At 50.1% G+C, this 23,495-nt stretch overlaps 1 protein-coding gene and 2 long non-coding RNA genes across 12 annotated transcripts; 2 read left to right on the forward strand and 1 right to left on the reverse strand.

Moving 5' to 3' along the window:
- Nucleotides 1-520: 520 nt before the first annotated feature.
- On the reverse strand, nucleotides 521-16,264 carry CD300LG (CD300 molecule like family member g). 9 transcript variants are annotated; one of them, XM_017892808.1, is made up of 8 exons: nucleotides 15,250-16,259; nucleotides 13,645-13,980; nucleotides 10,189-10,290; nucleotides 9,157-9,370; nucleotides 7,877-7,989; nucleotides 6,053-6,105; nucleotides 1,775-1,894; nucleotides 521-1,232 (listed from the first exon to the last, which is right to left on the reverse strand). In XM_017892808.1, exons 1-8 carry the CDS (start codon nucleotides 15,290-15,292, stop codon nucleotides 1,119-1,121), a joined length of 1,095 nt encoding a protein of 364 aa, XP_017748297.1. In that variant the 5' UTR covers nucleotides 15,293-16,259; the 3' UTR covers nucleotides 521-1,118. The 9 variants fall into 9 exon arrangements, with proteins under 9 accessions (XP_017748297.1, XP_017748295.1, XP_017748294.1 ...); XM_017892806.1 differs by having other exon boundaries at nucleotides 9,157-9,373; XM_017892805.1 differs by having other exon boundaries at nucleotides 9,157-9,394.
- LOC108542706 (uncharacterized) lies at nucleotides 8,159-13,634 on the forward strand. Its single transcript, XR_001889350.1, has 3 exons — nucleotides 8,159-8,251; nucleotides 12,225-12,495; nucleotides 13,338-13,634. It is a non-coding gene; the product is annotated as an uncharacterized LOC108542706 (long non-coding RNA).
- LOC108542707 (uncharacterized) lies at nucleotides 14,386-23,048 on the forward strand. 2 transcript variants are annotated; one of them, XR_001889351.1, is made up of 3 exons: nucleotides 14,386-14,427; nucleotides 19,511-19,819; nucleotides 22,951-23,048. It is a non-coding gene; the product is annotated as an uncharacterized LOC108542707 (long non-coding RNA). The 2 variants fall into 2 exon arrangements; XR_001889352.1 differs by lacking the exon at nucleotides 14,386-14,427 and adding an exon at nucleotides 19,226-19,411.
- Nucleotides 23,049-23,495: the final 447 nt, after the last annotated feature.

Here is a 23,495-nt window from a genome sequence, read left to right on the forward strand (position 1 = left end):
AATAATAGAAAAGAAAAAAAAATAGTAGTTGTGCTACTTTACCCCACCCCCTGACCCCTCCTCCAGGGGGCTGGACTTGGAGTCACCTTCAGGTATCCGCCCTGTTCCTACTCTCCTCCGTGTTAGACACCCACACGCACTCTGGTTTCCTACTCTTCTCTCTAGCCACCAGAACCCATAGGCAAGTAGCCCTTTCTAGACAAGGAAGGAGCCAAGGTTTTCTTTATCATTTTTCCAAAGGCAAGAAGGCATGGCCAGGGAGGGCGAATGGAAAGGCAACTACTCTCTGCTGGTCCTGGGCTTATCCCTGCAATGTGCACCTGACCTGACTCAGGCTTGGACTTAGGCAGGCCTCAGGGGAGTGCCCAGCTGGGTCATGGGGTCATGGACAGAGCAGATCTTATGGGGGCAGGTGGGAGACGTCACAGCCCAAATGCAGACTCTAAGCTGGAGGGGTCCGAGCGTTCATCAGGCCCGCTGGTCCTCAAACTCAAGTGTGACAGTCACTGGGCATTGTTAGAAATTCAGAGTCCTGCACCAAGTCCCAGAGATGGTTTTGGTGGGTCTTGCTGGGCCCAGGAATCACATTTTTCACAGGTTTCCTGAAGGGCTGGCATGCAGGGGGTTCAAAGAGGAGCCAGAATCCCAGTCTCACCCCAGCATGCTCCTCGTCATCACCAGCTGATGCAGGAGACCCCGGGACTGAGTCTGAGGACACCAGGGAGGGAGGACAAGGTGGGGTCTGGAGGAAGGCAGGGTCCGACACTGGGCATGAGGCCCAGGAGAGTTTGTGGCAGATAGAAACTCAGAACAGATCCACTGAGCCTTGCCTGGCCCTGCTGAGGGTCAGCAGCCTGGTGCCCTGCCCAGGGATGTGAACCTATCAGGGATGTCCCAGTCTCCAGCTGGAAGGGCAAGGCCACCGCTCTGAGCTCCAGGGCTGACAAACACTTCTAGGTCAGGCTGGAGCATGCAGGAGCGGAGCCTGGGGAGGGTTGGGAGAGCCTGGAGTCCGGGCAGCTGGACTCTGAGGCTGAGGTGGAGAGCTTTCAGGAATCGGTGCTGATCCAGCCAGCCACACTGCTTCACGGCTGGTCTGGCCAGGAGGGCCTCCCGCCCTACACTGAGACACACTTTGAGAAACCCAGCTCCTCCTCAGATGTGTGGAGAGGAGGCATCGAGATCACGTCCTCTTTGGGGGCCTGGGAAGGGGCTTCCTCTTTCTCTGTAGTCTGTAAAGACAACAGTGGGGTTTGGAGAGCAGAACCCAAATGAAGGGGTAGGGGGTGTGAGGAGTGGTCCCCAGGTAGCGGCTGTGTCCACCCAGCCTTTTCCACAAATTCCAGCCCTCTATCCATCTGCAGGGGCACAGGACCTAACAACTTCTCCTCCCCAGAACTCCCAGGCTTTGATTCATGGCCTCTCATGACCCCAATCCATCCCTCCCCCGGGGTGCCCTCAAGGCCCCAGGCTGGGTTCTGGCACAGTTGTGGCCTCCTGCCAGCCCACAGCACTGTCAGCTGTGACTCCCAACAAGCTATTCAGGAATTTTCTGGACCGGAAAAAAGAGGATGTGAGGTCAAAAGCCCTGGTTTCCCTGGTGAAATGGGCTAGGGCTGTGGCTGTGATGGGGAAGGTGGGTGAATGCGGGGGTGTGGGGTTTGGGGAGCAGATGCTGAGGAAAAGGCCTTCTTCCACTTCCTCCAATCGTCAGAGTGGAGGCAGGCAAGGTGGCTCTGCAGCCCCTCCCCTCCCAGGGCCCTTCTGTCCATACCTGGCTTAGATACTGGATCTCTGTGAAGAGGCTGGGAGAGGGCTCAGGGACGGTGAGAGGCCCCATGGACCCTGCAATGTTGATCACGGCGTCCTCTGTGTCCCGGCCATTCTCCAGTGGCTGTAACAGACACTTGGTCAGAACAGCCTGTTCTTGGCAGCAGGGATAGTCTACGAGCCCAGCCAAGCCCAAGCAAGGGGAGGGAAACGTGGGAGGGCTGGGCAAGGCAGGGAGGTGCTGGGAGGGGAGAATATTAAGCTCCTGCGTGCCTCTGCCACTTCCTTCCTGCCTTGTCCAAAGAAAGATAAGCTGTCTCACCTCTGAAGCTCAGTTTCCTCAGCTGTAAAACTAGGTAAGAATTTGTCCTTTGGGATTGTAATATTCATAATAGCATCCTACCACTCAACCAACGAGAACTTCTGGAATGACTGATTTGTTTTCATTATGTTCTATCCTTTAAAGCAGAAAGATCATGCAGGCTGCAGGTTCTTTGTAACAGGCCAGGAGAAAGCAGAGTTGAACATGCCAAAGATGCATCTAATAACAAGGGGCACATGAGGTAATGGGTCTGAGCAATCCATTATCCATCAGATGAGGGGACCATGGCCCAGGGAAGAGAAAGGTAGTCCAAGATCAGTGGGGAGGCCCATATTCTGACCCGGTCCTGGCTGTTCCCATGGGTCCTCAGATCAGGGGCGCCAGGCCTATCCATCTCGGGCCTTGCCCTGGCAGGTGGGCAGAGCAGAGGCTGGAGCCGGCCAAGGTCCCCAGCCAAGACTCCCGATGCCATAGAAAGAAGCTCCCATTTTTTGGGCATCTATGGGGTATATCATCTCACTCTTTCCTATTTACAACCATGTGAGCTATGGCAACAGGGCTCAGAAAGGTAGTGCAATCTGCTTGACATCACACAGCTGGCAAATGGCTGAGCTGGGACTCATACCGGAGACTGTCTGACTGCAGACCCAAGCTCTTTCCCTATACCCTGCTGCCATCCTGGCAGGGTGTGTGACACATTTCTCTTGGGCTTGGTGTCCGTGGTCTACTAACCAGGCCCCAGCTTCACCCAATACCTAGCTTCTGGGGATGGGGGCAGAGGTAGATGTTTGAGCCATCTCTTGTTAGAAATGCCGAGATGAAGCCTGGGTGTGGTGGCTCTCGCCTGTAATTCCAACACTTTGGGAGGCTGAGGCTGGAGGACTGCTTGAGCCCGCCAATCTGAGACCAACCTGGGCAACATAGTGAGACCCTGTTTCTCTAAAACTTTAAATTAAAAAGATAAAAAATATACTAAAGACACCCTGGGAGGCCAAGGCGGGCAGATCACGAGGTCAGGAGATCGAGACCAACCTGGCTAACACAGTGAAACCCCGTCTGTACTAAAAAATACAAAAAATTAGCTGGGCATAGTGGCGGGCGCCTGTAGTCCCAGCTACTCAGCAGGCTGAGGCAGGAGAATGGCGTGAACATGGGAGGCAGAGCTTGCAGTGAGCCGAGATCGCACTACTGCACTCCAGCCTGGGCGACAGAGTGAGACTCTGTCTCAAAAACAGAAAACAAAAAACAGACAAACAAACAAAAAAAAACTAAAGAAAAGAAAGAAACACAGGATGACATCTTCAGCCTTCTGGAGACAAGGATTAGAGCAGAATTCCTTGGGGGAAATGTGGGTGGTGGATGGGGGCACTGGGACGGGTAAGGCAACTCCCAAATGCTGCCACTCAGGGCCCTTGTCCCTCCTAGCCCTGCCCATGGTGAAGACAGAGGGGGCCTTGGTGCAGGGCAGACCTGGGGCTACACCAGAGGACTCCTGACGTCACACCCATGAGTCCATATTTACAGCTTTGCAATCTGGTTATAACCCAGCCACTGCTGACCCTGGACCACCAGCAACTACAGAAGCGTCACCTGTTCCAGGGTGACCGAGTTTGAGGAAAGAGCCTCTCAGTGCAGAGGCCAAACCACATACAGTAGTAGGCAGCAGCCAGGCCCACTACTGTAAGTCTGGTGTGATTCCATCTCTCCCCTGCCCCTCTGCCTCCACTGTGGACGATCGACCCTGTTCCAGCAAGCACAGAGGCATTTTCTGGGTTGCTAAATATGCAAGATATATATCAGAGCCCCTGTTTCTAGGTACTAGTAATAAACGTAGTAAAGAAAGAGGAAAGTCTTGGGAAGCTGGGTTGAGTTCTGATGGGAGCTTAGCAGGCTATTCGTTTCCAGGAGCGAGGGTCTGCAGCTGTCCCAGGGTCTTTCTCCTGAGTCTGGGGGAGGAATCTTGGGTTGTGAGCTTGGCTCCATTCCTCAAACCCCTTGTACTTCAGTGCAGCAGGGTGGAGGACACAGAGGGCTCTGCAGCTGGCCCCATAGACCTGTCAGTTTCCCCAGTTCTGCCTCTTTCAGGCTGGGTCACTGTGGGCAAGTTCCCTTTTCTCTCTGTACTTCTTCATCTGCAAAATGAGGGGGATAATAATCTCTACCTCGTGTGGGAATGATGAGGATTCAATGGCATATAGAAAGCCTCTGACATGAATGGATGGATGGCAAGCCTTCTAGCAAGATCTCTTTGGGAAAGAAAATGCTGGTCTGACCCCTAACACTTCCCTCAGGGTTTTCACACCCCTGTGAGGCTCTCTCAGAGTATGAGTAATGCATCCCCCTCCCTCTTTGACCTGAATGTGGGCAAAGAAAACCCCAAAGCCCTTCAATTCCATCTCCAGACTCTGCTAAAACTTATGGAGAAGCCACAAGGGAAATAATCAAGAAAAAGCAGAGGCTCCCACCTGATCGTGTTTACAAGGTTCTTGCCTCTGACCCTCTTGGGAGGCCCTGTTCCATCTTTCCCTCAACAACGGGCTGCCCCTAGAGACCCTCTGCCTGCTGGCCCTGTGCCCCTTCCTGTCCCCTCCGTCTTCAGCAGAGCCAGGGTCAGGTGCCTCAGGCAGGAAAAAGCCCAAAGCAGCCCTTCCCAGGGTTGCCAGAAGGCAGTAGCATGGGAGCTGTGGCTGGTACGGGCGCTCTCAGCATCCTTGGGCCCCAGCCCCTCTTCTGGAGCTAGGTGGGGTGAGACCCAGGCCCCAGGCCGCAGAGCCAGGAGGCCGGACATGGAGGCGGCCAGTGGCACCCACCATCCGTCCATCCATGTGTCTCCATGACTTTTCCCTTACTCCCCTCCGCTACCTTTGGCCCTGTTGAGCTTCCTGACACAACAACAGCTGCTTCCTAAGCCATAGCCGAAAGTCCCATTTCCACCCCAGACCATCCTTGGGGGGACCAGGCCTGAGTCTTTTGTCCTCACTGGCGCCAGGAAAGAAGGGAGCAGTAGCCCCGCTTTCCTGCCCTTGTGTTTAAAGGAATGGAGTGGAGGCATCTCAGTAAACAGCGGAGGGAGGAGGGGCCAGGGGAGGCTTGTTTCCTAAAGTTCGATGCTGCAGCCCCCTCCATTGGAGTGCCGGCCTCGGAGGGCACAGTCTCTTCTTGCATTAGTAGCCTTGGGGCAGGTTCCCTGCTCCAGACAATGGGCACAGGGACCCTTATTCTCTTGCCCCTGGTCCCCAGAGCACCACCCTCAGCCTGGGTCCTAGGGCAGCCATGTCACCTTGGTCTCAGAGCCAAGGAAGGCTCAGAGAAAACATCAGGGAGTTCTGGAAAGAGAAGAGCAGGGAGTCAAGAAATCTGGGTCCTGTTTTCTATTTGGGCCACCACCTGCTGTGTAACCATGGGCAAGACCTTTACCCTCTCTGGGCCTCAGTTTCATCTTTTGTAAAAGCACACTAGAGTCTGTAGCACCGCCAGAGTCCCTGGACCACATCCCTGGAGGGTTCAGCTGGGGCTGGGGCCCTGGAGAGTGTGTCTCTAACAGCTCCCTGACCCCTGGGCGTTCTGAAAGGGGATTTGCTTTAATCTGAGAGAAAGGTTGGGCTAGAGATCTCAAAGGCTTCCTCTGGATCCAGCTCCGATGTTCTGTGATTATAAAAGGAGGCGTGGAAAGAAGGCGCCTGGAGAAGATGCTCACATGGCTCCTGGTGCCCACCCTGCCTGACACCTGGCAGGAAATCAGGTTCCCACCTGTGAGTCCCCCACGGGCACTCTGTCCGGCTCACACACTGAAGGGCTGGTCTTGGGGCTCACAGAGATTCCTCCAAGATGGGGAGCGAGTGCTGCGTCTAGGTCAGGCATGCAGGCCCAGGTAGGAAGTTACAGAAGCAGAGCCCAGAAATCTTGACTTCCAGCCCCAAGGGGATCTGAGCTTGGGCTTCCGTTTGCCTCTGTCCTTACCAAGTGTGAGAGGTAGACCTTCTCGTTCCTCTGTGTCTCCATGGCCTGTCGAGCTGAAAGAGATGTAGAAGGAGGAGCTCCTTGAAGCCAGGTGTAGCTGGGAATGGCCTGGAGCTCAGCCCAGAAAGGCGTACTGGCCCCCTTGCACAAGGGAGCAGGGGCCTCCCAGAGGGAGGAGGCAGCCAGATGGGCAGAAGAGCCCCTTCCAGCTCAGCCCCTTGGGAATGACCCAGTCTTCTGAGATCAGTACATGGAGATTATCTCATGAGGGTCAGAAACTGGCTGGGAAAATAAATCTGTGTGCTAAGGTCACTGCTACTTAAGCCTTAGTGTGAACATAGGACCCCCTGGACATTTTCATACAGTGCCGAGTCTAATACAGTAGGCTGAGGTGAGAGTCTGAGGGTCTGTATTTCTGACAGGCTACCAAGGGTTGCCATCGCTGCTAGCTGGCAGTCAAAGTTTGGGAGGCAAGTTGCTAAGTGGCTCTGAGGTTGTGACCAGGAATGCTCCCACCCTGGATTCCTCAGAGGGGACCTGGACAAAGCCCACATTTCCTCCTAGAAGCCACATGGAAGAGATGGAAAGCGGGCCCAGGATTCCCCCATGGCCACCTCCACGGGGACGATATTGTGATCACCACTTCCTAGCTATGCAAACAAAGGGCAAGCTGCTTAACCACTCTGTGCCTCAGTTTCTCCCTCTGGAAAATGGGTGTACTCCACAGTGTGGACGAGATTAAAGGGGATAAGCAAGATAAGCTGGGGATAGTGCCTGGCACATGGTAGCTCTTATTACTGAGATTTTGGTTAATCCTTTTAATCTTTGCCATCCAGCACAGTGGCCAGGAGCCACACATGGCCATCAGGCACGGAAATGTGACTATTTTACATTAGACTGGATTTTGATGGCTCAATATGAAAAACATGAAAGTAGAATATGTATCATTGATATTTTCATATTGATTCCATATCAAAATAAGAATGTTTTGGATATATTGGGTTAAATAAAGTACATTATTAAAATTAACTTCACTAGATTGGGCTTAGTGGCTCATGCTTGTAGTTCTAGTTACTCGGGAGGCTGAGGCAGGAGGATCGCTTGAGCCCTGGAGTTCAAGGCTGCAGTGAGCCATGATCACACCACTGCACTCTAGCCTGGGCGACAGAGTGAGACCCTATCTCTAAAAAAAATAAGTAATTAAAATAAAATAAAATATACTTAACTGCACTCATTTCTTTTACTCTTTTCATGTGACTATTCAAAAGTTTTAAATTACATTTGTGACTTGTATTCTATTTCTGTTTGATGTATATCTGTGATTTGAGATAAATGAGGCTTAGGGCAGTTAGATGACTTGCCTGAGCTCACACAGCTGATAAGTGGCAGAGCTGGGATTTGAGCCCCAGCCTATGGAAGGGACTGAGCAGCTCTAGATACCCAGTGGCAGGAGTGGGGTTACAATGTCTGTCCTGCTCAAGTTCAAGTGCTTGGTCCTGCATTGCCCCTGGCAGTTGGTTCCCACACAAGGAGCTGGCCATGAATTCCCTGGGATCAACAGGTAAAGAAGCGCTTGATCAGTTCGGACAGGCAGGAAGAAGCTGAGAACTCTTCATTCTCCCATTTCCCCTTGTGAATTGCTTTCCTAATGTTGATTACCTCGTGGCTCCTTCAGAAGGGAGGCCACAGCTCCTGATGCCCATATTCCAGACAGACACGCTGAGACCCACAGGGTCTTTCCGGGGCTAGATGAGGAGCTGCAGGTCTCAGCGAGGTCCCTAGTCCAGTGAGCCTCCCACCTTCCTGCCACCCACCTTTGCTCACCTTCCTTTCTCCACAGGAGCAGGTGGCTGCTGAAGGCGATCAGGCCTGCGGCTGACAGAAGGCTCAGCAGCACCAGGACTGGGGCCAGTACGCGGACCATTGGGATGGACACCCTGGAGATGAGACGCAAGGAGCCTAGTGGCTGTTACCAGATAAGCCAGAGTCTATGTCCTTTGGGGGTCCCAAGTACAGACTGAGAAAGCCAATCCCTAGTGTGGAATTCAATTCAATGCAGCAAAGACTTGTGGGGGGTGTGGTGCGGGAGGGCGATATTTAGTGCTATTGGCTCTTGACAAACATTATTTAATTAGTGCAGACCCTGAAGCCAGGCTGTCTGGATTCAAACTCTAGCTCCACCACCTTCCTATACCTTGGGTAAGTGACTAAACCTCCAGAGTGTCAATTTCCTCCTTTGTAAAATGGCTGTGGTGAGGATCAAATGGGTCAGGATGTGTAAAGCACATAGTTCAGTGCCAGACATGTGCCAGGTACCATGTTAATGTTAGTTGTTAAATTCCACAATCCCTGTGTAACTAGGTAGGAGTGGCCCAATTTCACACTGGAGAAACTGATACCTGAAGCAATGAGCGACTTGCCAGGTCATGCAGTGGTGTGCGGGGAAGTTCTCAGTGGCCTGTATCTGGGCTGGTGTCACTGGCACAGGCATGTGGGGCATCCTGGCATTCTTACCGTGAGTCAAGCCATGTCCTTTATCTCTCCCAAGGAGATCAGAGGGCACTAGGGACCACGATGTCCCATCAGCCCTGTCTGGTGTGGGAGGGATCCCTGCTCCCGTTGCCAACCCCAGGATTCACTTTCAGCAGGATCTGAACCTGTCAGCAGCTGCCTGGATGTCGGTAGCCAAGTGCATTTACAACCCCCAAGAACCAATCCTTCAGGCTGGGACTCCAGTTGTAAGGAAAAAAATTGTTTTGTTTTGGATTCTGAGTTTTCATGCTTGGCACAGGGCTTAGTGCAAAGTATACAGGTAAAAGCCTCCAAACTGGGCGGCCCATCCCTGTGGCTGGGGCAGGGAGAGAGGTGAGGACTGGGACCCTGGTGGACCCTTTACCTTGGACAGGCAGCAGAGCTGCTGGCTCCTATAGTGCAAGCTGTCCACTGCTCAAGGGCCCCTGTGAGGGACCCTCTGTGCTGCAGGCTGTGGCCATGACACGAGGATGTGTCCACTTAGAGGAAAGACCATTGGGTTCCTATTTCCTCAAAGGCACCTTATGGTTTAGTGATGGCCTGAAAGGTGATGTTGGTCACCTGGGGCTCACCTGGGCTTAGAGCTGCTGCTGCTGAGAGCTGGACTGGCATCCTCTGCTGAGGTGGAGTCCAGCTGCTTCGGGGGGCGGGAGCTCCCTGCAGGAGGAGAGGTCGCTGCATGAGGAGAGGTTGCTGCGTACTGAGAAGTTCTTTCGTGCCCGTACCGGGAAGTCCCTGGGAATGGAGTGGCCTCAGCCCCTGTCTTCCCCTGCTTGGCTGTGGTTCCTGCTGGGTAGAGCCCAGGAGAAGCTACAAGTCCAAAAGCAATGCCTCAGCATCCTTCCTGACCCTTGTATCCCAGCATCCCAGACCTCTGACCCTTGACCCCTGACCCCTAGCCTCTCTGGGACCCATTTCTCAGAACATCCCCAGCTAAAGAATATCCCAGTAAGCAAACAGATGTAGATGAAGCCATTCTGAGGAAGGAGACCGTAGATCAGACACACCCCACAGCTGTGTGTGATGTTCAGTCTCTTTCTGTGCCCACAGCCTGTTCCCTCTGTGGGGAGGTATAAGCACTCCCCTTCCCCGCTTCCATGACCCTTTCCAGTGATCATTCAGTGGACATCTTCCTGCCCTCCCTCTATAGTCACAGTCAATTGTCACCTCCTTCCTCACCAGAAGGGCAGGTCCTCCCCTCCCCACCACCAGTGCCTCAGTAAGGCCTTGACTTCCTTCTGCAGCCATGAGACCAAGAAGGGCAGGGTGGCACGGATGAGTCCAGAGGTCAGGGCCCAACGCCCGGCCTTTCTGGCTTACCCCCGAGACTCTGGATGGCACAGACAGAACACGAGCTTTGGGGTCAGGCTGTGACCACTTCCAGGCTCTGGCGCTTCCTGCGTGACCCTAAGCGTGTGACCTGACCCTAAGCGAGTGACCTAACCCTGCTGAGCCTGTACTTCCACAGCTGGACAACCCAGTTCCCAGGCTTGTGGGGACACCTAAGTGGTCATAAAGTATTGTGTCTGGTACCAGGCAGGCACTCACTGGCTGCTTCTGTAAGAAGGGTGGCAAGGGATGGGGCGGAATTGCCATTCACTCACTCAATCCTGGGGGCTGGGTTTGCTGAGTTTTTGCCTTGGGCTGCAGGCGTGTTGTAGCCAGAAGCTGGAAGGTGGGAGAAGGGGAGGGAGGACAGCAGGGTCCTAGAGGAAAGGGAGAGGCTGCTCTCAGGGGCGGCACTGCTCTGAACCCCTTTTCCTTCCTTGGGAGCAGCTGGCAGCTTTCCTACCCCCCACCTCAGCACAGAGCACTGCTGTCTTTCGCCTCGGCCAACCAGGAGCCACGTGGCGGGTTCCTGCAGATCCCTGGTCTTCTCCTTCTGTAGCCCCCTGGCCTCCCCTCTAGCTCAGACCCTCAGTTTCCCCTGTCCCCACCTGCCTCTCAGCCTGCTTCTTCCCTGCCACCCTTCACATTATGCCAGTTTTGTCTCAAAAGTCTGTGTTGGATCCCATCCCTCTCTGCCTTAGAACAGTGAGTGGCTCTCCATTGCCTATAAGCCGAAGCTCAAACTTTTTTTTTTTTGAGATGGAGTCTTGCTCTGTTGCCCAGGCCTAAAGCACTTCGTTCTGTCCTTCACCACAAGCTCAAGGTCAACTCCTCTGAAATGTCTTCCCCAGAAGCAGCGAATCTCTTTTTCCTCTGTGCACTCACAGTCCCCCGTGCATGCCTCCAGTGGCGCTAATGCTCACTTACACTGCAATTTCTTGTGTACTGGGTCTCCCTGCTAGGCTGAGACTCCTTAAGGGCAAAATGCCTATCCTCTGTGCCTAGCACAATGGGCAGAAGCCTGATGCAACCAACCCCCCAGGAGCTACTCCAGTCCCCCCTTCCCCAAGTCTGTCTGTCACCTCCCCAGTCCTTGCTGACTGTGTGTCATCCTGGACTCTCCCTCATTGTCCACCACCTTCTCTTCTTCAGATTGAGTATCCCCTATCCAAAATGCTTGGGAGCAGAAGTGTTTCAGATTTCAGAATATTTGCATTATATCTGCTCATTCAGCATCCCTAATCTGGAAATCTGAAATCCAAAATGGCCCAATGAGCATTTCCTTTGTGTGTGATGCTGGCACACAAAAAGTTTCGGACTTTGAAGTATTTTGCATTTTTGGATTAGGGATACTCAATATGTAACACTAGGTCAGTTTATTCTTGGATTTTTCTAAGTACATGATAAAATCTTTTGCAAATACAGAGTATTTATCTTTTCCTTTCCAACATTTATACTTCTTCTTCTTCTTCTTTTTTTTTTTTTTGAGACTGAGTCTCGCTGTCTACCAGGCTGGAGTGCAGTGGCATGATCTCGGCTCACTGCAACCTCCGCCTCCCGGGTTCAAGCAATTCTCTGCCTCAGCCTCCTAAGTAGCTGGGATTATAGGCACCTGCCACTACACCTGGCTAATTTTTGTATTTTTAGTAAAGACGGGGTTTCACCATTTTGGCCAGGCTGGTCTTGAACTCTTGATATCGTGATCCACCCGCCTTGACCTCCCAAAGTGCTGGGATGACAGGCCTGAGCCAGCACGCCTGGTCTTATACTTCTTAATCTTGCATAGTTCATTGCCTAGGGTCTTCAGACAAAGATGAATAAAAGAAAATGATAGTAGGCTGGCCAGGCGCAGTGGCTCATACCAGCAATCTCAGTACTTTGAGAGGCCAAGGTGGGCAGATGGCTTGAGTCCAGGAGTTTGAGACCAGACAGGACGATATGGCAAAACCGCATCTTAAAAAAAACAAAAAAACAAAATGTAGCTAGGCATAGCTTCTTGTGCCTGTGGTCCCAGCTATTCTGGAGGCTGAGGTGGGAGGATTACTTGAGCCTGGGAGGCAGAGGTTGTAATGAGCCAAGATTGTGTCACTGCACTCCAGTCTGGATGACAGAGTGAGATCCCATCTCAAAAAAATGAATGAATGAATGAATAATAAATAGATAAATAAATAAATAAAAAGAAAAGAAATGATAGTGGGTACATTTGTCTTTTTCTGACTTTCTTATAAATTCTTCTCATGGTTCACCATACTCAATGGTGTGCTGGAGATGACTCGCACTGGCTCACAAGAGCTCATTGTCAACTTTTCAGGAATTGGTGAGACCGTTGTTAAACTGTCGATGGCTGGAAATTGGCCATGGGAATTGGACCACAGAAATGGACACCACAGAAATTGGAAAACAGCACGAAATGAGAGCATCAGCATCCCCAGCCTGCTCAGCATTTACCAGCACACCACTGTCATGACTCTTCTTCATTTTCAATATCCCAACTGCCATCAGAGAGAGGCCAACAAAGTCTGATACAGGAGGATAATATAGCAATACACATACCATACGCAAATAAAGAATTACAAATGAGGGTAAGTCTAAAACACAGGTGAACTTGCTCATAACTTGTAGAAATGACATATGAACACTGATAAGAATTGGAAGAGATAAGAGAATCTTGTAAATAATGAAGAACAGATTCAATGTAGTTTGATGCTGCTGCTTTTTGGCAGGTTTACCTTTATTTCCCCAAATTAAAGATCCATGGATAAGGGAATTAAAAAAAATTAGGAGAGGTGGTGGTAGGGATGGGCCTGGGATTGGGATAGGTCCCAGCTATGGGGCTAGAAGAGGAATAAAGCAGACATCAAAGTTGGAAATGACTTGTGTTTGAATCCTGGTTCCACCACTTCCTGCTGTGAGATCTTGGGCAAATCACTTAGTCTCTTGGACCCTTAGTCCCTCATCTGTGAAATGGGGATACAAAGACATACCTCGCCCTCACTGGCCAGCAGACCAAGGCTCCCACTCCCCTGGGCCCTCTCTGGCTTCTTTCTCCTCAGCTCATCAGGTCCAGGTGGGGCTCTGGGCTCCCAGAGAGGTGTTCTATCCTCTACCAGTTCCCATAGCTCCAGCCTTGGTCCCCTAGTGTGCCTGCATTTAACGATCTCTCCTTCAGGCACACTACCCAGAGGCTGGTTCCCAGCCACTCTAGCACCTGTGGCTGGGCTTCAATATCTGGGGAGGTGGAGGCCAGGAGGGCAGAGTTGAGGGTACATGCAGGGTGAGGCCAGCATGACCAGGGCTGAGGTGATGCTGTGGGCTGGGTCTGGAATGCAGCAATTGTTGGCCCAGCCTCGGGAGGCCTCAGGAATATCTCTGACACCAGGCGAGGAGTCTTCTTTATCCCCTGATATATCTATCTTGTACCCAGCCTATGGAAATCTCCTTCCAGCACATCTGGGCAGAAAGGAAAGGCACCGAGTCCAGCCCTGGACAGATCTGGGTCCAGTCCTGCTCTGACATCTACTAGTGGTGTGACTGTGGGCAGCAAGAGTGAAAGAATGGCCAAGACTCATGCAGCTCCCTCTGTGCCCCAAGCCTTGCTCAGCGCTTGACCTGCATGATCTCCCTAAGGACTCAGTGCCCATAAGGTCTGCACCAGGATTATGCCCCACCACCCCTCCCGCTTCCCTCTGCAGCTCCTGTCCCCAGCCTGGGAAAGGAGAGATATTTGTTACCTGGAAAGACGAACAGAGATATCAGTAAAGACTCATCGGGGCCCCGTTTTTCGACCCCACACCAGTACTTCCCAGCGTCTTGTAGGGTGAGGTTCCACAGTGTCACAATTAGCGAGAGCTCCTGGCGGCTGTCATGGATGGACACCCTGCCCTCCGTCGTCTCCTGGCCTTCTTTTCCCGCATAGATGGTGCCAGAGCAGCGAGAGAAGAGGATCCCACCCTTCCTGCACCAGTACTTCCGGTGGTCCCTCAGCTCTTCCCTATAGGTGCACCGCAGGGACACAGTGTCCCCTTCGAACCCACTGATTTCCTTCGGGCCCTCCAGGGCTTCATAACCTAAAATCAGAGCAGGAGTGGAGGTTGGAATAACCAGGCTCCATGTACCGAGGTCAAGGCCAGAGCTTCCATTTTAGGAGGAGGAAGGAAGGCTTTTCTCAGTCATCCCTTCTGGGGACAGCCTTGGAAGAGCCATTACTTCCTTCCTACTCTGGGCAAACTTGGGGCAGGGCTGTTGCTGTTTCCCTAACCCTGGCCCATTGAGGAACTGGGGTTGAGGGAGTGTTCTAGGTTCAGATGGAATCTGACAGTCAGATAGCCAGCAGGGTTTCTGGGTGCTTTGTTTTGTTTTGTTTGTTTTTGAGATGAAGTCTCGTTCTGTTGCCCAGGCTGGAGTGCAGTGGCATGATGTCTGCTCACTGAAACCTCTACCTCCCGAGTTCAAGCGATTCTCCTGCCTCAGCCTCCTGAGTAACTGGGACTATAGCCATGTGCTTCCATGCCCAGGTAATTTTTTGTATTTTTAGTAGAGACAGGGTTTCACTGTGTTGGCCAGGATGGTCTTGATCTCCTGACCTCGTGATTCGCCTGCCTCAGCCTCCCAAAGAGCTGGGATTACAGGCATGAGCCACCACGCTTGGCCTTGTTTTGTTTTTAGACAGGATCTCACTCTGTTGCTCAGGCTGGAGGGCACTGGTGCTCATGGCTCACTGTAGCCTTGACCTCTGGGGCTAAAGCGATCCTCCCACCTTAGCCTCCCACTAGCTAGGACTACAGGTGTGCACCACCATGCCTGGCTAATTTGTTTGTTTGTTTGTAGAGATGGGGTCTCACCATTGCCAAATGAACAACTGACATCAGTTGTAGGATGCATCCTGATTTAAGTGTTAGAAGGTAAAGAAAAAGAAAGCAAAAGAATTGACGAAATGTGATAATTCTTCATCTCTCAGGGTTGTGGGGAGAGGCACAGCCGAGATTCAACAAGTATATGCTGAGTTTAACAGGGCAACCAGACGGGGTGTCTTGTCTGCCTCCAGGATTGGCACAGGGTAGAAAAATTAAGATTAGAGAGGCAAAGCAACTCTCACAGCCACATTGCCATGAGGGGAAACCCACAGGTCTGGGAGAAAACCTGGCTCTAGATTCCAGAAACAGCAAGTGGGGCCCGGCGCCGCCCCCACCTCCCCCCACCCCCACTCTGCCCTGCTCCCCTAGGGTTGAGGAGGCTGAGGATAGGTGGGGTGGGCTATCAGGCAGTCAGGAGGTCCCTCCCCTGCAGACCCCAAGGGTGAGCCCCACATCCCTCCCAAGACCCCCTCCCCATCTCACCTGGGAGCACCAGGCAACCCCATAGCAGGACCAGAAGCCGCATTCTGGGCGCTGGACACAGCCGGAGCAGACGCTGGGAACTGTGAGCTCCTCTTCAGCTACGCGGGTCTTTAACTTCCTCTAGTCTCTTGAAACCAGGCCAAGGAAGCGAGGGGAGGCCGCAGGCCCAGCCGGAGAGGCGCCTCTGCCTTCCCTTTTCTGAGCGCCCATGCATGCTTACCCCTCGGCTCACCTCCCAGGACTGAAAACCCACACTGGCGCTTCTCCCAAACTCTTGCCCCTTCAAGGGGGCCTTAACCTGTGGTCCGTGCACCCTAAGGGGTCTGTAAGTCGAATTCGCATGGGAAAAAGTTACATATTGACTTTCATCAACTTCTAATATTTAGCTTTTCCTCGTATTAACGGTGTACTGTTAGCAGTACCTGCAACTTTGTTACCAATTACAATCACAGACACTGGCACATCAGGTTGTGGATATCTTGAAACGTCGTGTTTACTCCTCACTGCTTAGAAAATAATGAGTTCCGAGACCTGCCTCTAGAGCTGGTTATTAGCCATAATGAAAAGGCTATTATTATATTACACATTTATAAAGAGTTTTGAGAATCATCTCACCAGTATTAGTTTTCTTTTCAGCATATATATTTTATTTATATATTTACGCGCCATTATACTGGGAGAGGGGTCCATAAACTTCAGCAGACTGCCATGTGGTCAGTGGGACAGAAAGAAGCTTGTCCCTGGGGCAAGGCCCCGGGCCCCTCATCCGCCATCGCCTTTTGGAGGGCGCAGTACTGCCCTTGGCCACGGGGCGGCGGTGCAGACGGGGCTGAGCAAAGTCGCAGGGCTGAGCTGAGCCGAATTCCCTGGAGTCTTGGGCCGGCAGGGCTGCAAGATAGGTCTCCCCCACGCCTGCGGAGCTGTTTTGGCGTTTGAAAAAGTGAATTGGTGGTTTCTCCATTGCGGACTTGAATCCTCCTTGAATGGACCAAAACAAACATGCAAACTATTGGGAGCCCAGACACTGGCTTCAAAAATGACTTTTTTTTTTTTTTTGGTCTGTTTGCAAAGTTCATACAGATTGTAAGGAAAATTTTACACAATACAGAACGTAAAAAGGAAAGAAAGAAAAAAGGGAGTGTTTCTTGTAATTCCCCTTCTGCTTTAGAAAAGCACCATTAATATTTTGGCATATATCATTCCAAATGTTCAGTTGGAATTTTACTCACTTGTCAGGTTAATATTTGAAGCATTAACTCAGTGGTTCTGGGAGGGGAGATTGTGTGTGTGTGTGTGTGTGTGAGTCTAGTAATGTGGGGAGAAGTGTTTTAATTTCACAATGACTGCGAAGCACTGCTGCCATTTCTGGACAGGGACAGCTGTTCACGTTGGTGAAAACTCTGTTACCATGATCTCAGCCCCTGCCTCCCTTTTACATGTACAGGCTACAAAAGTTGACCTGTTTTTGCAGTTAAAAAAAAACACATATTAAAAAATATTTGGCCGGGCGCGGCGGCTCACACCTGTAATCCCAGCACTTTGGGAGGCCGAGGCAGGCGGATCACGAGATCAGTAGTTCAAGACCATCCTGGCCAACATGGAGAAACCCTGTCTCTACTAAAAAAAATACAAAAATTAGCTGGGCATGGTGGTGCGTGCCTGTAATCCCAGCTACTCTGGAGACTGAGGCAGGAGAATTGCTTGAACCGGGACCCAGAAGGCAGAGGTTGCAGTGAGTCGAGATCACGCCACTGCTCTCCAGCCTGGGCTACAGAGCAAGACTCCGTCTCAAAAAAATAAATTAAAAAAAAAAAATTATGGCCCAGCATGGTGGCTCACGCCTGTCATCCCAGCACTTTGGGAGGCCGATGTGGACGGATCACCTGAAGTCGGGAGTTTGAGACCAGCCTGACCAACGTGGAGAAACCCAGTCTCTAATAAAAGTATAAAATTAGCCAGGCGTGGTGGCACATGCCTATAATCCCAGCTACTCAGGGAGGCTGAGGCAGGAGAATCGCTTGAACCCAGAAGGTGGAGCTTGCGGTGAGCTGAGATCACGCCATTGCACTCCAGCCTGGACAACAAGAGTGAAACTCTGTCTAAAAAAAGAAAAAAAATTATTTGTTTATTTATTTACTTATTTTGAGATGGGTCTCACTCTTGTTGCCCAAACTGGAGTGCAGTGGCATCATCACAGCTCACTGCAGCCTCAAACTCCCAGACTCAAGTGATGCTCCCACCTCAGCCTCCCAGGGAGCTGGCACTACAGGCGTACACCACCATGCCTGGCTAATTTTTTATATTTAGTAGAGACAGGGTCTTGTTATGTTGTCCAGGCTTGTCTCAAACTCCTGATTTCAAGCAATCCTCCCACGTTGGCCTCCCAAAGTGCTGGGATTACAGGCACGAGCCACATGCCTGGCCTTAAAATAATATTTATTCTAACATTTGATAGCATATCTTTGCTCTTTTATTTATTTATTTTTGACCTTACACAGAATAATTTCTGATCCTCTACGTTTCTTAAATTCAGACTTATTTATTATATGCAAGGATAAGTATCTGACACTTCATTACGCTTTCTAGTGTCATGGGACCTGAGCACTGACAGATTGAAATATGTGTCATTTGGTTATAAATCGCTTTCCTTTTATTTTTTTCTCCCTAGTATAGCTCAGGCACTATAGTGTGATTTTAAAAAAGTAAGTGCACGAGAAGGCATATTATTTACGATTGTCATTTTAAGAGAGTAAGTGAGGTGTTATCAAATGTTTATCTATATAAAGAGGGTGTTGAGTGGGTCCCTACCCTCTTCCTGCATATTTGAAGGTCCTTCCCCTCCACTTCCCAGCCCCACACCTAGCTCAGGAGGCTGGCTCAAGAACTCCATTAGAAACAGATTCACTAGGCTGGGAAGTGGAGCAAGGGCTGGGGAGAAGGGTGAAAGTGAGGTGCTGGCATGAGCCTTGCACCTAGTTCTACCCTTAGGCCACACTCTGGGGTAGAAGGGGCCAACAGACAGACCGTGGTGGGCTGGGAATCTGAGGAGAGAGGATACTTTCGTCCTGCTTCCCACCAGAAGCACGGGGAGGTGCCCCACCATCACTGCATCTGGGAGAAGCAACGGGGCACAAGGGCTCCTGGACAGATCACTGGGCTCGTGGCAGCCTCATCACATCCTCAGGAAGGGCTCTGTGTGCCCAAGAGGTGCAGTTGCAGGGATGAGGGGACTGAGCTTCTTGGTCTTCGATGGCCGCCCTGGTCCAATTCCTTTCGGTTTGGACTTGGACTAAATCACTTCAGCTGCTCCAGGAGGGTCACTTGCTTCTCTTATATCAAGGTTTCCCCAACCTCAGTACTATTGACATTTTGGGTTAGATAATTCTTTGTTGTGGGAGGCTGTCCTGTGAATTATAGGATGTTTAGCAGCATCTCCAGCTGTACCCCCTAGATGCCAGTAGTCCCTCCCCAGTTGTGATGATCAAAAATGTCTCCAGGCTGGGTGAGGTGGCTCACGCTTATAATCCCAACACTTTGGGAGGCCAAGGTGAGTGGATCGCTTGAGCCCAGGAGTTTGAGACCAGACTGGGCAACATGACAAAACCCCATCTCTGCAAAAAATACAGAAAATTAGCCAGGCATGGCAGTGTGCACCTGTGGTCCCAGCTACTCAGGAGGCTGAGGTGACAGAATCACCTGAGCCTGGGAGGTCAAGGCTGAAGGGAGTCGAGATCCCACCACTGCACCCCAGTCTGGGCGATGGGAGTGAGACCTTGTCTCAAAAAAAAAAAAAAAAAGGCCCCTGGGCATTGTCAAACATTCCACTGGGAGGCAAAAATATCCTGGGTTGAGAATTGCTGTCTTAGATGTTGAATAAGTCTATGGAACAAGTAAGTGCAGTTTTGTGTAAGTTATGTTTATTGTTTATGTAGGTCAAGGTGTTCCATCTTTTGGCTTCCCTGGGCCACAATGGAAGAAGAAGAATTGTCTTGGACCATACATAAAATACAGTAACACTAATGATTGTTTTGGGCAGCATTTAAAGCCATCCTGCGCTGCATGCGGCCCATGGGCCACGGGTGGATAAGCTTGATGTAGGCATAGTAACGAGGTTTTGGAAACAGGACAGTGGGCAGAACCTAATGCTGAACCCCAGAATTAGGTAAAACTGCATCCCTCTTCCCTCAGTGGAGCGGGGGCCATGCCTGTAATACTCAGGGTGAGGTGTGGTGTAGCAATTTAGAATATATACTTTTTGCAGGTGGACCAGCTCCCCAGAGAAAAGGAATAAGAGGGCTGGGTTACACACGCCTGTTCCTCCTTCAACACTCATCAATCAAATCAGCAGAGGCATGGAGAAAGGCATGGAGAGGCATAGAGACAGGTGTGGAGAGAGACCTAGAGTTTTGAGCCAGTGGGGTTCTCTGCTTATGGAAGGAAACATCAGGAGTGGGGAAGATGTGTCCCCAGCAAGGACAAATGAGCCACAAGACAGGAAAATTTGGATTCCTGAGCTACCACTTGGAAGACAACTGCCCTGGACAGCCACCAAGCGTGCGGCAGACTTGGAGTGAGCAAGCGACAGACTTTTCTGTGTTTAGCCACTGAGATCTTGCAGTTTGCTTATTGCTGTAGCACAGTGTAGACCACCACCATGCTTTTTGTTTTCTGTCATACATTCATCCTCTAGTCTCCCCTCAGCTTCCCTACCCTAGCTGGTTGCAAACTCGATTTTTCAACTTTTCTCTGTCAAACAAATCTGAAAACTCTCTTTCCTTTTTTTTTCTTTTTTTCTTTTTTTTTTTTTGAGACAGCAGGATCTCACTCTGTCACCCAGGCTGGAGTGCAATGGTGCGATCTCGGCTCAGTGCAACCTCCACCTCCTGGGTCCAAGGGATTCTTGTGCCTCAGCCTCCTGAGTAGCTGGGATTACAGGCATGCACCACCATGCCCAGCTCATTTTCTTGTATTTTTAGTAGAGACAGGGCTTCACCACATTGATCAAGCTGGTCTCAAACTCCTGACCTCAAATGATCTGCCTGCTTCAGTCTCCCAAAGTGCTGGGATTACAGGTGTGAGCCACCGCATCCAGCCCCTTACAAATTTTTTATGTTGACCAATTACTTCTGGGAATGGCAGGGAATATGATGGAGGAGGGCAGTAATGGGAGACTGGTAATGCCTTGGAAGCTGAATCAGTAAATTCCCACATTTACTGATAGGTAAATTTCAAATCTTCTCAGAAATATTGAAGGCTAACTGCAATGTATTATCTTGGACTGGATCCCAGAACAGAGAAAGGATATTCGTGGAAAAACTAGTGAAAGATTGATAAAGTCCGGAATTTCCTTAATAATAACATACCAGTGTTCATGTCTTAGTTTTGACAAATGTATCATGATTATGTAGGATGTTAACATTAGAGAAAACAGGGGGAAGGGTGTTCAGGAACTCTCTGTACTATCTTTGCAACTTTTCTGTAAATCTAAAATTATTCCAAAATATAAAGTTTGTTAAGAAAAAAGAAAGTATACCAGGGAGGCTGAGGTGGGAGGATCACTTGAGCCTGAGAGGCCGAGGCTGCAGTCAGCCGTGAGCACGTCACTGCAACCAGCCTGGGTGACAGCAAGACTGTCTCAAAAAAAAAAAGAAAGAAAGAAAGAAAGAAAAAAGAAGAAGAAAAAGAACAAAAGCAGTGAAAAGCTAAAAAAAAAAAAAAAAAAAAAAAAGCTAAAAAGAGCATGGGGGTTCCCAGGCGTAAGTCTGCATGCAAGTGGACAGGAAGTCAGAAAGATAAACTCAGCATATGTGCTTGTTTTCCCTGTGGGCATTTTCTGATTCCAAAGCAGCAGCTAAGAGGATGAACTAGGAGTCTAGGGCCCTCTGGGGGCGGTGAATGGAATCTGGCATATTTTTGGTCACATTAGGCTGGGACCCCAAAAGGCTGTACAAACCAGGCCACCGTGGACTTCCACCCAACTTTCTGTCATTTAAGTGCCCCCGGAAACTTCAAGTTCTGAACTTGAATTAAAAGTGGCTCTTGTCTGGCAGCACCTTCCCCATCCCTACCCGCGGGTACCTTAAAGGTATCAGTGAAAAATCCTTTCTGGAGGAAAATAGCATCAGCCTAACCTGATCATTTTTACAAGCAGTTTTTTCAAATACCGTCTAATATGTAATCAAAGATAACCAAATCTATGAGAAGACTCAATAAGCAATAATATGCAGAGACAACGAAACAGACCCGTGGGGATTCCATATACTGTAAAAGGCAGGATCAGCCTTAACACAACTATTCTTACTGTGCTCAAGGAGGTAAAAGTCAAGCTTGACATTTTTGGCAGGGAACTGGAAAGAATAAAAAGTGACAGCAGATTTGAAAAAAGAAGAACATAAGAATTCTAGGACTGGCTGGGAATGGTGGCGCATACCTGTAGTCCCAGCAACTTGGGAGACTGAGGCTGGAAGATAGCTTGAACCCAGAAGGCGGAGGTTGCAATGAGCCGAGATCGCACCATTGCACTCCAGCCTGGGTGACAGAGCAAGACTCTGTCTCAAAAAATAAAATAAAATAAAATAAAATAAAATAAGAGAAATAGGTAACAAAACCACAAACAGCAGGAAAAGTTATCAAAAATCTCAAAAAACAAAACAAAACAAAACCCCGCAAAACCCCAGTACAGCAATTTCCCTTCTCGTTGAGAAGTAAATGGAGCTGAGCCTGCCTTTCTCCACTCCCTTCTGACTTGCCGTCTTGCTTTATGCCTGGGCACCAGCCCATTGCTCCTCTTGGAATTATTTCTGGTTTCCTATGGTGTCTGGGCTGAATGCCAAATGCAATGACAATGCACACCTGTAGCCTGAAGCAGATTCTCTCTGTCACCTCTTCAAGGATCTTTGGCATTCTCTTTTTTTTCCAGAGCATGCTTGGTAAACTCTCTTCTCCCTGTCCAGTCGGACCCGAAGTCATTCATTCCTCTGGCATTGAGCTCATCTCCCTGTTCCCTCTGCAGTTGCTCTAAACGAGCACCTTGACCGAGCCCTGGCTGGATGAGGCGACTCCTGCCGTGGGCTTCCGGCCATCTGGTCCAACTCTGCCCACGCTGCACCTGCCCTGTCCTAGGATGCAGCATCTCCCAGCACTCCCTCTCCAAGCTCTCATTCACTCAGACATCTCTCTCTGCTTATCTTTTCTTCCATTCTGCTTGCCCAAATATCCTCTGGACTAAAGGACATGTACAAATAATATTTTAACAAACATTACCAGATCATGTCCCAGAAAGTTCGCACCAAATAATATTCCTTCCAGATGTGTAAATGTTTTTATTCCCCACATCCTTGACAGCACTGGATATCAACAGACTTAAACATTTTTGTCTTAATAGGTGACAAGGGACATCACCTCTTATTTTGGCTTAGAATTCTTTGATTATGACTGAGGTTGTGCATCTTTTGGAGGTTTTTTTCCTTTTTTTTAATGGGAGATCTAGCATCAGTTTTCTGTGTTTATTGGCTATATTTTTTTGTATTAGACTATTTTCTTTGTTTCAAATTTTTTCATCTTTTCTCATTTATTTGTGTAAACTCTTTTAAATTGAGGAATTTATCATATTGCATATATCATATGTTGCAAATAATATTTTTACCTATAAAATGTTTACCCTTTTTTTTTAGTCACACATATCCACCTTTTTCTTTATAGATTTGGACTTGGAATTTACTGAGAAATGTTTCCCTCACTGTGGCCGGGCGTGGTGGCTCACACCTGTAATCCCAGCACTTTGGGAGGCCGAAGCAGACGGATCACGAGGTCAAGAGATCGAGACCATCCTGGTCAACTTGGTGAAACCCTTTCTCTACTCAAAATACAAAAATTAGACTGGGCGAGGTGGCTCACACCTGTAATCCCAGCACTTTGGGAGGCTGAGGCAGGCAGATGACGAGGTCAGGAGATCAAGACCATCCTGGCTAACACCGTGGAACCCCGTCTCAATACAAAAAATTAGCTGGGCGTGGTGGCGGGCGCCTGTAGTCCCAGCTACTGGCGAGGCTGAGGCAAGAGAATGGCGTGAACTGGGAGGCGGAGCTTTCCGTGAAGGGAGAGCGCACCACTACACTCCAGCCTGGCATCAGAGCGAGACTCCGTCTCAAAACAAAAGCGAAGCAAAGCTGGATCCCTACCTCACTTCTCACATAAAAGTATTTTCTCGGTAGATTTATTTTTATAATCTTGCCGAGGATGGCAGG

This window comes from Rhinopithecus bieti, unplaced genomic scaffold (genome assembly GCF_001698545.2).
Source record: "Rhinopithecus bieti isolate Rb0 unplaced genomic scaffold, ASM169854v2 scaffold_23529, whole genome shotgun sequence".
In the NCBI taxonomy this organism is placed as follows: domain Eukaryota; kingdom Metazoa; phylum Chordata; class Mammalia; order Primates; family Cercopithecidae; genus Rhinopithecus; species Rhinopithecus bieti.

Bases quoted from the DNA above. Each gene is read 5' to 3' on its own strand.
- CD300LG (XM_017892805.1), bottom strand. From the start codon at position 15,292: ATGCGGCTTCTGGTCCTGCTATGGGGTTGCCTGGTGCTCCCAG. The intron at 9,395-10,188 runs GTGAGTGAATGG...TTGGACTTGTAG, and splicing joins AACCCAGCCCCCAGGATTGA to CTTCTCCTGGGCTCTACCCA. The intron at 7,990-9,156 runs GTGAGCCCCAGG...TCTCATCTCCAG, and splicing joins AGCAGCAGCTCTAAGCCCAG to GGTGTCCATCCCAATGGTCC.